This window comes from Schistocerca serialis, chromosome 3 (assembly GCF_023864345.2).
Source record: "Schistocerca serialis cubense isolate TAMUIC-IGC-003099 chromosome 3, iqSchSeri2.2, whole genome shotgun sequence".
NCBI lineage: Eukaryota > Metazoa > Arthropoda > Insecta > Orthoptera > Acrididae > Schistocerca > Schistocerca serialis.
The window spans coordinates 983,492,697-983,506,293 of record NC_064640.1 but is presented as its reverse complement, the minus strand read 5'-3'; the positions used below and the strand labels follow the sequence as shown (position 1 = coordinate 983,506,293).

Sequence of the window (13,597 nt, the reverse complement as noted above, 5' to 3'; positions counted from 1 at the left end):
GAGTTGAAACAAATGATGCAATCAAAATGGCACTAAATAGCACTGTGATGTATGTTAATTAAATGAAAAGTTGTAAAATTAATTTTTACTTAACCAGTGTCCTGCATGTGACATTAATTATTACCTGGAAGGTGTATTAAATCTGCAATATACACTGGTAGGAAAAACTTAAGGACAAAAGTAAATTTCACATGCTTTGTCACTGCCAAGTAACATAGCCCAATGAAACTTGTATCATACATTGAAAAACTTAAACAGTACAGTACACTGCAGTATAGGAGGTAATTAGAAGGAATATGCAATGAGGTGAACAGAAACGATACTTTTACTGGAAGACAATAATTGCACTGTATGGTTACCTGACAAGATCATTCAGTGCAGGAAGTGAGCTGTAATTTTGTACTGCAGTTTTCTTTTGAAAACCAGTTTATTTTCCAAGAACACTATGTTAACACAATTACTGGATTACTAGTTTCAGCTATATAAACTGTCATCATCTGAACCCTGAAAACAAAATAAGTTGAGGTTAAATGCTTATAGTCAAAAACTAAAAAATGTAGTAGGGCATACAGAATGGCTCAGTGACAAATACACTCCTGGAAATTGAAATAAGAACACCGTGAATTCATTGTCCCAGGAAGGGGACACTTTATTGACACATTCCTGGGGTCAGATACATCACATGATCACACTGACAGAACCACAGGCACATAGACACAGGCAACAGAGCATGCACAATGTCGGCACTAGTACAGTGTATATCCACCTTTCGCAGCAATGCAGGCTGCTATTCTCCCATGGAGACGATCGTAGAGATGCTGGATGTAGTCCTGTGGAACGGCTTGCCATGCCATTTCCACCTGGCGCCTCAGTTGGACCAGCGTTCGTGCTGGACGTGCAGACCGCGTGAGACGACGCTTCATCCAGTCCCAAACATGCTCAATGGGGGACAGATCCGGAGATCTTGCTGGCCAGGGTAGTTGACTTACACCTTCTAGAGCACGTTGGGTGGCACGGGATACATGCGGACGTGCATTGTCCTGTTGGAACAGCAAGTTCCCTTGCCGGTCTAGGAATGGTAGAACGATGGGTTCGATGACGGTTTGGATGTACCGTGCACTATTCAGTGTCCCCTCGACGATCACCAGTGGTGTACGGCCAGTGTAGGAGATCGCTCCCCACACCATGATGCCGGGTGTTGGCCCTGTGTGCCTCGGTCGTATGCAGTCCTGATTGTGGCGCTCACCTGCACGGCGCCAAACACGCATACGACCATCATTGGCACCAAGGCAGAAGCGACTCTCATCGCTGAAGACGACACGTCTCCATTCGTCCCTCCATTCACGCCTGTCGCGACACCACTGGAGGCGGGCTGCACGATGTTGGGGCGTGAGCGGAAGACGGCCTAACGGTGTGCGGGACCGTAGCCCAGCTTCATGGAGACGGTTGCGAATGGTCCTCGCCGATACCCCAGGAGCAACAGTGTCCCTAATTTGCTGGGAAGTGGCGGTGCGGTCCCCTACGGCACTGCGTAGGATCCTACGGTCTTGGCGTGCATCCGTGCGTTGCTGCGGTCCGGTCCCAGGTCGACGGGCACGTGCACCTTCCGCCGACCACTGGCGACAACATCGATGTACTGTGGAGACCTCACGCCCCACGTGTTGAGCAATTCGGCGGTACGTCCACCCGGCCTCCCGCATGCCCACTATACGCCTTCGCTCAAAGTCCGTCAACTGCACATACGGTTCACGTCCACACTGTCGCGGCATGCTACCAGTGTTAGAGACTGCGATGGAGCTCCGTATGCCACGGCAAACTGGCTGACACTGACAGCGGCGGTGCACAAATGCTGCGCAGCTAGCGCCATTCGACGGCCAACACCGCGGTTCCTGGTGTGTCCGCTGTGCCGTGCGTGTGATCATTGCTTGTACAGCCCTATTGCAGTGTCCGGAGCAAGTATGGTGGGTCTGACACACCGGTGTCAATGTGTTCTTTTTTCCATTTCCAGGAGTGTAATTTAAAACTGGGCAGTGGTAGTACATCATACAATGCTTACACCACTCTGTCACATGAGTACTATACAATATGTTGTAAAATAACAATTCTTTTAAATTCTGCTCATATGAATGGATATAATCCAAAGTCAACATATAATAATGAATGCCTCTAACAAGTAAAAATTTTAAAATAAAAACGTACCATAAAAAAGTTGAGGCATTATAGTGGCATGTCAGGTGTTCTGTCATAAAGTATGTTCAACTTTAAGTACACATGACACAAACAAGATAAAAGTATAGATCTTGCTGCTTCATGGTTTCTACATCTACATCTACATCCATACTCCGCAAGCCACCTGACGGTGTGTGGCGGAGGGTACCTTGAGTACCTCTATCGGTTCTCCCTTCTATTCCAGTCTCATATTGTTCATGGAAAGGATTTTCGGTATGCTTCTGTGTGGGCTCTAATCTCTCTGATTTTATCCTCATGGTCTCTTCGCAAGATATACGTAGGAGGGAGCAATATACTGCTTGACTCTTCGGTGAAGGTATGTTCTCGAAACTTTAACAAAAGCCTGTACTGAGCTACTGAGCATCTCTCCTGCAGAGTCTTTCACCGGAGTTTATCTATCATCTCCATAACACTTTCGCGATTACTAAATGATCCTGTAACAAAGTGCGCTGCTCTCCGCTGGATCTTCTCTATCTCTTCTATCAACACTATCTGGTACGGATCCCACACTGCTGAGCAGTATTCAAGCAATGGGCGAACAAGCATACTGTAACCTACTTCCTTTGTTTTCGGATTGCATTACCTTAGGATTCTTCAAATGAATCTCAGTCTGGCATCTGCTTTACCAACGATCAACTTTATATGATCATTCCATTTTAAATAACTCCTAATGCGTACTCCCAGATAATTTATGGAATTAACTGCTTCCAGTTTCTGACCTGCTATTTTGTAGCTAAATGATAAGGGATCTATCCTTCTATTTATTCGCAGCACATTACACTTGTCTACATTGAGATTCAATTGCCATTCCCTGCACAATGCGTCAATTCGCTGCAGATCCTCCTGCATTTCAGTACAATTTTCCATTGTTACAACCTCTTGATACACCAAAGCATCATCTGCAAAAAGCCTCAGTGAACTTCCGATGCCATCCACAAGGTCATTTACGTATATTGTGAATAGCAACTGTCCTATGTCACTCCCCTGCGGCACAACTGAAATCACTCTTACTTCGGAAGACTTCTCTCCATTGAGAATGACATGCTGCATTCTGTTATCTAGGAACTCTTGAATCCAATCGCACAATTGGTCTGATAGTTCATATGCTCTTACTTTGTTCATTAAATGACTGTGGGGAACTGTATCGAACGCCTTGCAGAAGTCACGGAACACGGCATCTACCTGTGAACCCATGTCTATGGACCTCTGAGTCTCGTGGACGAATAGTGCGAGCTGGGTTTCATACGACTGTCTTTTTTGAAACCCATGCTGATTCCTATAGAGTAGATTTCTAGTCTCCAGAAAAGTCATTATACTCGAACATAATACGTTTTCCTAAATTCTACAACTGATCGACGTTAGAGATACAGGTCTATAGTTCTGCACATCTGTTCAACGTCCCTTCTTGAAAACGGGGATGACCTGTGCCCTTTTCCAATCCTTTGGAATGCTATGCTCTTCTAGAGACTTACGGTACACCGCTGCAAGAAGGGGGGCAAGTTCCTTCACATACTCTGTGTAAAATCAAACTGGTATCCCATCAGGTCCAGTGGCCTCTCCGCTTTTGAGCGATTTCAATTGTTTCTCTATCCCTCTGTCATCTATTTCGATATCTACCATTTTGTCATCTGTGTGACAATCTAGAGAAGGAACTACAGTGCAGTCTTCCTCTGTGAAACAGCTTTGGAAAAAGACATTTAGTATTTCAGCCTTTAGTCTGTCATCCTCTGTTTCAGTACCTTTTTGGTCACAGAGTGTCTGGACATTTTGTTTTGATCCACCTACCGCTTTGACATAAGACCAAAATTTCTTTGGATTTTCTGCCAAGTCAGTATATAGAACTTTACTTTCAAATTCATTGAACGCCTCTCGCATAGCCCTCCTCACACTACATTTAGCTTCACATAATTTTTGTTTGTCTGCAAGGCTTTGGCTATGTTTATGTGTGCTGTGAAGTTCCCTTTGCTTCCGCAGCAGTTTTCTAACACAGTTGTTGTACCACAGTGGCTCTTTTCCATCTCTTGCGATCTTGCTTGGCACATACTCATCTAACGCATATTGTACGATGGTTTTGAACTTTGTCCACTGATCCTCAACACTATCTGTACTTGAGACGAAATTTTTGTGTTGAGCTGTCAGGTACCCTGTAATCTGCTTTTTGTCACTTTCGCTAAACAGAAAAATCTTCCTACCTTTTTTAATATTTCTATTTACGGCTGAAATCATCAATGCATTAACCACTTTATGATCACTGATTCCCTGTTCTGCATTAACTGTTTCAAATAGTTCGGGTCTGTTTGTCACCAGATGGTCTAATATGTTATTACCATGAGACATCCAATTACTATGTCTGAGCCTGCTTTAACCAAGACCTCCACCCAAATTATTTCACATTTTGGATGCTACAGTGGCAGTGGCAGTAACAGAGTGATTGACATCTGGATTTGGAGCATAATGAAACCTAGTGCTGAGAGTTGCCACCAGATCATGGTTTACACTGGCTGATGTCAGTTACAACTAATGTAGCAGGGACATACTTTCTTTAACATTGGAATGAACTGAAGAAATGTAACATCAAAGTAGTATACACTAAGTAATCATAGCTGCAAAGTTCACACAAATTGAGTACAAAAGAAACAGTATGCTGTAAATTGTCATGGATGGCTGCCTGCACCAACAGATAAAAACTGGACAATTTGTGATATATGGATGACATAATACATTACATACATTAACATGTTCATGCCATACAATAAGTATAATAGAATTAGTTTTAAGGGAATGCTACTTAGTCAACATTTACAGAATTATGAAATAGGATTTGACCTTATTGGTTGGTTTTGCTGCAAGCAAAGGATGACAATTAACAATTATGTAATAGGAAATTGAAAAACAAGCCCCCATACAATGTAGTATAGTAATACAACATACAGTTCATGTACAAAGCATTTTTTACTAAAATTATATACCAACATAAAACTAAATATAAAATACACATTTCATTTATTACTTGTTTTCCATCTTTACATCAATGTGCCATCACTGTGTGAGTAAAACTGCAGTAGGTTTACAACTATTAGACACCATTTCTGAGAATACGCAGTAAGACTATTTATGGGGGAAGTTAACATAAGTTACACCTAGGTCATACTTTAAACACAGATAGTACTAATGACAAAGCTGACTGACTATGAAAAGGAGGGTATTGGTTTCATACTTCAAGCAACTAAAAGTTGCTGCCATCCATAAAGTAATGTAGACCTTCTAAGTATCATGGAATTACTACCAAAGTGTACAAAACTGTATCTGTAGCATATGGTTGCTTTAACTAGGCTATTATTCTTTAGGTTATTGACCATCACTCATATTTTGTTGCAGTAAGATTGGTACTGGAACTATGATTACAAGGATCCTTGTCCCAGTGCACTGTTATGTTGTAGCTCGAGGTCCAGGTCAGAGTACTCAACAGAAAAGTATCTATGCACAGAAAACGTCATCCATCACTCATATTTTGTTGCAGTAAGATTGGTACTGGAACTATGATTACAAGGATCCTTGTCCCAGTGCACTGTTATGTTGTAGCTCAAGGTCCAGGTCAGAGTACTCAACAGAAAAGTATCTATGCACAGAAAACGTCATCCATATATGTCTCATTTTATGTTTTGTTTCAACAGGTTTGTATTGATGGCGAAATTCTAGCTCCAGCTGTAAACGCACATCAGCTTCTACTAACTAGCCCATCAGAAAACATCACTGGTCACTTCAAAGTGATTTTTGGAACCCATGGTAGCGTGGGATGTTCAGATCATGATTTAACTTTAAAATTAAATTTAAGTGGCGAGTTTCTTGTGGCAAGAAATGCTGATGCTTGGCCCCATTCACAATGTGCTATTGAGAAACATGAGCTGAAACTGGAATGGGGAAATCAAACACCTCTCACAGAAGCCTGCTACAGATCATCAGTTTCAATGGGCATACTTCGTAGATACACAGCCTCCTTTGAACTTGAAAATGTAAGTATATGACTAAATGGCAAATACTATAACAATGGTGCAATGAAAATATTTAAATATTAGCTATTATTCTCTTTTGAAACTATACTACCAATTAATATACAATAAACAGATATTTCAGCTCATTAAAATAATAATTTGTAGCACTTGAAATTTTATTGATACAGCACATACAAAAATATAACTATCTGAAACATGTAAAGCATAATGAAATGGTCTCTTCCAATAACCCTTATTGCATAATTTATTGATAAACCTCAACCAAAACATAAGATATTTGATTATTATTATTTCCTAAGTAATTATTCTCCTTTCTTACATAATATGGAAGGCTTACGTTGTCTAATACTTATAAATTACAAATGTAAGTAGTGAAAAATCTTAAGTTCTTTAAATTTGCCAAGTACTAGTACCAGTAATGTATGAATATTTAATTTTTGCTGCAACCTTTATTTCAAAGCTACAACTGATAATATCATTTTGGCATACATTGAAGCCATTTTCCAAATCATACTTATACAATATTTTTCGTAAAATCTCAAATCAAAACAATACAACATCATAATATATTAATCATTAACATGCCACCTTATATCAACATTATTTGAAATTATAGATTAACTTATTACTAGCCTACAATTAAATTGAGATAAACAAGTGTAACTTCTGCCACTATAAATTATATTTTCAATAATCTGCATATGTGATGCTAATGCATTACAAGCCAAAAATTGTATGAATTCTTGCACAGGCCACCACAAGCAAATTTAAGAATTACATCACAAAAACATTATGTGTTATCTTAATACCATCATAATATCTATTTGTTCCATATGTGTAAAAAAATAAAATGTAGATAAGTCAACCCAATTTATGCAAAAGCATTCTATATTATTTGTGAGATGTCCACACAGCCCCAAAGGAATCACTGTTTATTATTAATAAACAAGTATTATGCTTTTTAGCTTAAATATGTCTGCTTGTTGGACTCCATTTGCAACAAAATGTTATTGAATGATCTCCAATGTAAGGAAAAGATAGATTGCTACTTAACATAAAGATGACATGTAAAGTAGCTGACACGCACAAATAAAAGACATTTAGATTATAGCTTTTGGCCCCAGCCCCCATCAGGAAAAGAAAGAGAAACACCCACACATTCATTCACACAACTTTCTGTTGTCTTTGTGGCACATAGTTCTTCCTCTGTTTTGGCAGTTACATTCAACGGAGTATAGTTAATTTTATTAACATTCAATGAGAGCTCACTGACACTAAACCATTTACTAAATCAATGACAATATTATTAATAGATCCTTGAAGATTTTCACATGTATAACAATCAATCATAATGTTGGTGTCATCTGAAAACATGTTAAAACTGTAGCTTTGTACATTGTGGTAAATAACTGATAAATGTCAGGAACATTAAACAACCAAGAATGCATCCTTGTGATACTCCATACTTGATTATTCTTCATTCTGATGAAACATATCACCATGCTGTTTAATACTTCTTTCCGCTTCCTACTTTTGAGGTATGACTGTAGCCATCTATTTGATACATCACTTATTCATAAAAGGTTAGATTTGTTAGTAGTATTTGATGATTCACAGTGTCAAAGAATTTCGATAAATCATAAAATAATCCTGCTGTCACCATTTTCTCATTTAAAGACTTCAGAACTTTTTTTATAAAACATAGATGGTTTGTTTAGTTGACATATACTTTCAGAAACCAAACTGTCTTTTGCTGAGATTTTTAAATATATCTAAATGTTGCAAAATTCTTGTATACATGAGCTTTTCTAGTATCTTCTAAAACGCAGCCAGGAGAGAAATTTGCATGTAATTTGTAACTTCGATTTTTTACCTTTCTTGAAGAAGGGTTCCACAAGAGCATATTTGAGTCTGTCAGGCACAGTTCCTTGCTTACAGAAGCACAGCAGTGTTTCAACAAATTGCTAGAAATATCATCTACTCCAGTGGAATTTTTATTCTTCAGAGAGATGATTGTTCTTTCAATTACAGGTACTATGATAGAGCTAATATGACTTTTACTGATATTTTTGGTGATAGTATTTTGCATAAGACTCAAGATTTCATAAACAAAGCCCTTGAAGCATATTTGTTCTGATACTGACAAGTAGTGTGTGCTTAAAATATTGGCTATCATGTGAGATTCCATCAGGAAACATTGTGTTCACTGACTGTATTGAGCCATGATTATAAGTATTAGCTATGTTTCCAGGATTAGTGAATAAAATCTTCTGCACTGGAGGTTAAAATACTTTTAGTAAATAGTCGCTATCCATTTCACAAGAGTAGAGATGCATGATCAGGTGATAGATTTTTAAAAACATTGTCTCTACTGATGTGAAAGCAGTAGTGATTTTTAATAAAAGTATTTTAACAGCCAGTGTAAATGATTATATTCACCATGTGGAATTTGGGTTGCAGCTGCTTGACCACTAAAATGATATGTTTTTCAGGATTGCATACAAGATTTCCTTCATGTTTGATTTTGAAGTCTTCTAAAGTTCTTCTGTTCCTGTCCATCTCCCTCCTAACAATGTGTCAACTAGTCTTCCATTTATTATTAGAGTCGTCATTTTCTTGTTCGTAATATAATGCTTCTGATTTTTTTGTATCAACTTCTTTAAGTTCTTACAGCACATTTTATAGTGACCAATTTTTGTTGTGGGCTTAGATACAAAGTTTGTGTGATTGTTTAATTACTTCTGTGATCCAAGCTTTGTTCAGGGTTGTCAAAGTATTGTTTCTAACAAACCGTTTCTGAAAATCTTCTTCAAAGAAGGATGAGAATTCATTTATGAATAAATAAAATTTAGTGTTAGCCTCATACTGGGCTCCAATCCATCTGCAGCACTTTATGTTTACAGATTCCAGTGAGTCTCTAGTCATTAACCCTTCCAGGTGGGGACTGATTTTTTGAGAGGTTTACTTTCAAGCAGAATGAGGAGCTGTCCACAACGGTCAAAGCACTCAAAGTACTAGCCTCGCACCAAAAATATGTAAGAAGTCTCATCTGCATAAATGTTATGGTCAGCATATCCTGGGCAATAAACATAATTATTCTTATTAATTATCTTGTAAAGGTTAAAGCTATAATTGGCAAATGCTAAATAAGTCTTATGGATCAACTGATTATCAAAAAGCCTGAGAAGAGGACCTTGTTGCAAAGTAAAAAGAAATCCTTTTCCTTTGAACAGTGTGCCTACTTGTGAAGGTGCTTTGGCCATGGGAAAGTTGCTGAATTTAAGTGCAAATTATTGAAATAAGCACCCAGTTCATCAGATTTGGCATCCTCTGAATTTCACCTATTCCAGTATCTAAGCATATTTGTGCCTGGAAAAGATTTTGAATTTGGAGCAGTCATATATGGATATTTTGCAGATGTTATGGAATAATTTATATGGAAGGAAAATGTGGATGATAATCAGTACTGACAAGAAGGGAATGAAACCTCCTGAAATGTGCTAAAGAATAATGTTGAAGATAAGATTAATCGATCAGATAAGTAATGATAAGCTACTGAATAAAATTGGAGAAAAAGGAAATAAATAAATAATAATAATAATAATGTTTATTTGTCCATGTTAACTTTACAGTCTTGGACATCGTCATTTTTTGCACAATTATATCGATATCATGTTATTCCAAGAATGAATATATACATCAAGTAGCACATTGTATATCATTCCATGCAATAATGTTATAAACACATTAGCACATTATATATCACTCCATACATATAATGATTATATACATCAATTAGCCAATTATAACAATACCACCACTAATATACTGCAGTATGTAAAAGAATAAACTAACAGTACTGCAGCTCAGAATTCTTTTAATGAGTATAAACATCTTTCTATTAACAAATTTTTCATCTTGCCCTTAAAAAGATTGCCTTGGAGTTGCTTTATATTTTTTTGCAACTTATTATAGAATTGTCTCCCAGTTACATATGGACTGTGGTCTGTAGCTTTCTTGTTAGTCCGTATCCTATGATAGTCACTTTTGGCTCGAGTATTGTAATTATGGGTGTCGCTGATCTTTACACTATTTTCCTCATTCTATTTTACAAACATTATGGTCTTCACTACATACAATGAGTAAACAGTCAGTAATTTATAATTTTTGAAATAGTACCTACAGGACTGGCGTTTGCTTATATTAGCAATTATCCTAACTGCTCTCTTTCGAAGCCTGAAAATGTGATCCATATAGACAGTGGGTGCCCCAGCCCAGATCTTGATCCCACATTGCAGATGTGAGTGTATTAACCCATAATACACTTGTTTAAGGACAAGGGGAGCTACTATATTTGCAAGATGTTTTAGTAAGTAAATATTACTAGAAACCTTTTTACAGGTGGAGCTGATATGCTCTTTCCAAGTGAGATGTTCATCAATCAATATGCCTAAAAACTTATGTTTGTCAGATGTTTCAACTGTAGAAAGTGATTGAGTATGAGTATTAGTAAAATGTAGAAAGAACTTTATTACTACAGTCTTGTCCTTATTTAGTGTAAGCTTATTCACTGTTAGATACTCTGTGATCATTTCAAAGTTCTCTTTGTTGCTTTGGAATGCTGCCCGCTCTGTACAGCCCCAGCTAATAAAAGATGTATAATCAGCATAGTTCACAAGTTTGGCGTTTTGTGGCTGTGTTATATCATTAATATATACTATAAACAAGAATGGTCCAAGTATACTTCCTTGGGGAACTCCACAAATGTGTCCACCTGTCTAAAAGAAGGGTTAGTCTGATGACACTTACCATGAGGCACCAAGAAATAGTTAATTTAATAATGGAAGGAAATGTGTAGGGAAAAAATTTGTGAAGGAATATCTATGCTTGACTATGGTAAACAGGTTCAAGTGGAAGTAGATTCCAGTAATTTCACAGAAGAGCTACATCAAACCAGGCTTTAGGCTGAAGATCTTAACAACAATGCAGAATGACACTTGATGGATTGAATATATTCACTATAAAAACATTGGTAGATGTATATTGACTTAACTGGGCAGTAAATTGGGAAATAAGTGGATTTTTATCTGAATAACACAAACTTTCACTACCAGATTAAGAACTTTTCACTTTGCCTTCTTATGGTTCCCTTGACTCCAGGTTCTATGTGACCTTTCCATTTCTATAGTACCATTTACAGAAGTAAACTTGTTTTTCTGCCTTTTCCTCCTTAATTCTGGTACATTGAATTTTGGAATTTGCACAAATCATTTAAAACTTGAAGCCTAAAATACACTAGTCCCACTGTTTGCTTTACTTCTAAATTTTACAACAACAAATAGAGTTTAATCTTCTGCTTTATATATACACATCAAAAACAAGTTTTGCATCACCTCGGTTCTGAGAGTTCCAGAACCTGTACAGAAAATTGGAATAGTTATCAACACAAACATCATTTCTACCCTTTTTATTGGTCATGAAAACCACACATTGCATGTTCTACCACCATACAGTGAGACCTTCAGAGGTGGTGGTCCAGATTGCTGTACACACCGATACCTCTAATACCCAGTAGCACATCCTCTTGCATTGATGCAGGCCTGTATTCGTCATGGCATACTATCCACAAGTTCATTAAGGCACTGTTGGCCCAGATTGTCCCACTCCTGAACAGTGTTTCGCCATAGATCCCTCAGAGTGGTTGGTGGGTCATGTCATCCATAAACAGCCCTTTTCAATCTATTCCAGGCATGTTTGATAGGGTTCATGCCTGGAGAGCATGCTGGCCACTCTAGCCAAACAATGTCATTATCCTGAAGGAAGTCATTTACAAGATGTGCACAATGGGGGTATGCATTGTCATCCATGAAGACTAATGCCTTGCCACTATGCTGCCAATATGGTTGCACTATTGGTCGAAGGATGACATTCACATATCATACAGCTGTTACGGCGCCTTCCATGACCACCAGCGGCATATATCAGCCCTACAAAATACCCCCCAAAACAGCAGGGAACCTCCACCTTGCTGTTCTCACTGGACTGTGTGTCTAAGGTGTTCAGCCTGACTGAGTTACCTCCAAACACATCTCTGATGATTGTCTCGTTAAAGGCATATGTGACACTCATCGGTAAAGAGAACATGATGCCGATCCTAAGCAGTCCATTCAGCATGTTGTTGGGCCCATCTGTACCACACTGCATGGTGTTATGGTTGCAAAGATGGACCTCACCATGGACGTTTGGAGTGAAGTTGTGCATCATGCAGCCTATTGCACACAGTTTGAGTGATAACCTGATGTCCTGTGGGTGCACAAAAAGCATTATTCAAAATGGTGGTGTTGCTGTCAGGTTTCCTCCAAGCCATAATCCATAGGTAGCAATCATCCACTGCAGTAATAGCCCTCGGGCGAGGCATGTCATCGAGAGTTCCTTTCTCTGTGTATCTCTGTATCTCCTCCATGTCCGAACAACATCGCTTTGGTTCACTCCGAGACACCTGGACATGTCCCTTGTTGAGAGCTCTTCCTGGCACAAAGTAACAATGCAGACATGATCAAACCACAGTATTGACTGTCTAGACATGGCTGAACTACGGACAACACGAGCCATGCACCTCCTGCCTGGTGGAATGACTGGAACTGATCGGCTGTCAGACCCCCTCCATCTAATAGGCGCCGCTCATGCATGGTTGTTTACATCTTTGGGTGGGATTAGTGACATTTGTGAACAGTCAAAGAGACTGTGTCTGTGATACGATATCCACATTCAACACCTATCTTCATGAGTTCTGGGAACCGGGGTAGTGCAAAACATTTTTTGATGTGTGTAGTTGGGAATGAAATGGAATTTGTTTTAATTTTCAGGCAGAAAAGAAACTGTCAATCTTCATTTCTCCACAGGAAGGCTGTGCCAAACTGCACATTTCACATAAATTTAGATGCTTTATTGTTTCTTACATTCTGTCATTTTTCTTGTAGGTCAGTTCACAGACAGTTGCTGCTGAACAGGATAATCATTCTTCACTTCAATGGATAAAATCATTCCTATTAAAAAAATTGGATTCCACCGTAAAAACAGTAATTGAAGTACCAGAAGGTCCTGATTCAGATGTTACATTGTATATCAATGATGATGATTTTCTCATACCCCATCTGAAGCCACATATTGAGCCATGGCTTATAAATACACACTTCCCACTGCATGTGCAGCTGGGCCTGAAGTTGGGATGGATTGGTAAGTAATATCACTGGCTTCAAAACTAGCATTTAAAATTAAAACATATAAAACAGCTAAGTTTATTAGGAATAAAAATTCTGAAATGATACCATTAGATATTCAAATATGAATAATAC

The 13,597-nt window shown here is 38.4% G+C and overlaps 1 protein-coding gene across 2 annotated transcripts in view; it reads left to right on the top strand.

Annotated features, from left to right (window-relative positions):
* LOC126471429 (uncharacterized) overlaps positions 1 to 13,597 on the top strand; it is a 649,788-nt gene that overhangs the window by 555,282 nt on the left and 80,909 nt on the right. For both annotated transcript variants that reach the window (XR_007586305.1, XM_050099588.1), the window contains exons 19-20: positions 5,904 to 6,242; positions 13,223 to 13,478. Coding sequence is in view for 1 of the 2 variants with exons in the window: in XM_050099588.1 (XP_049955545.1) it covers positions 5,904 to 6,242; positions 13,223 to 13,478 (595 nt within the window). In the remaining variant the exon portion in view is untranslated. The remainder of the gene's footprint in view (positions 1 to 5,903; positions 6,243 to 13,222; positions 13,479 to 13,597) is intronic.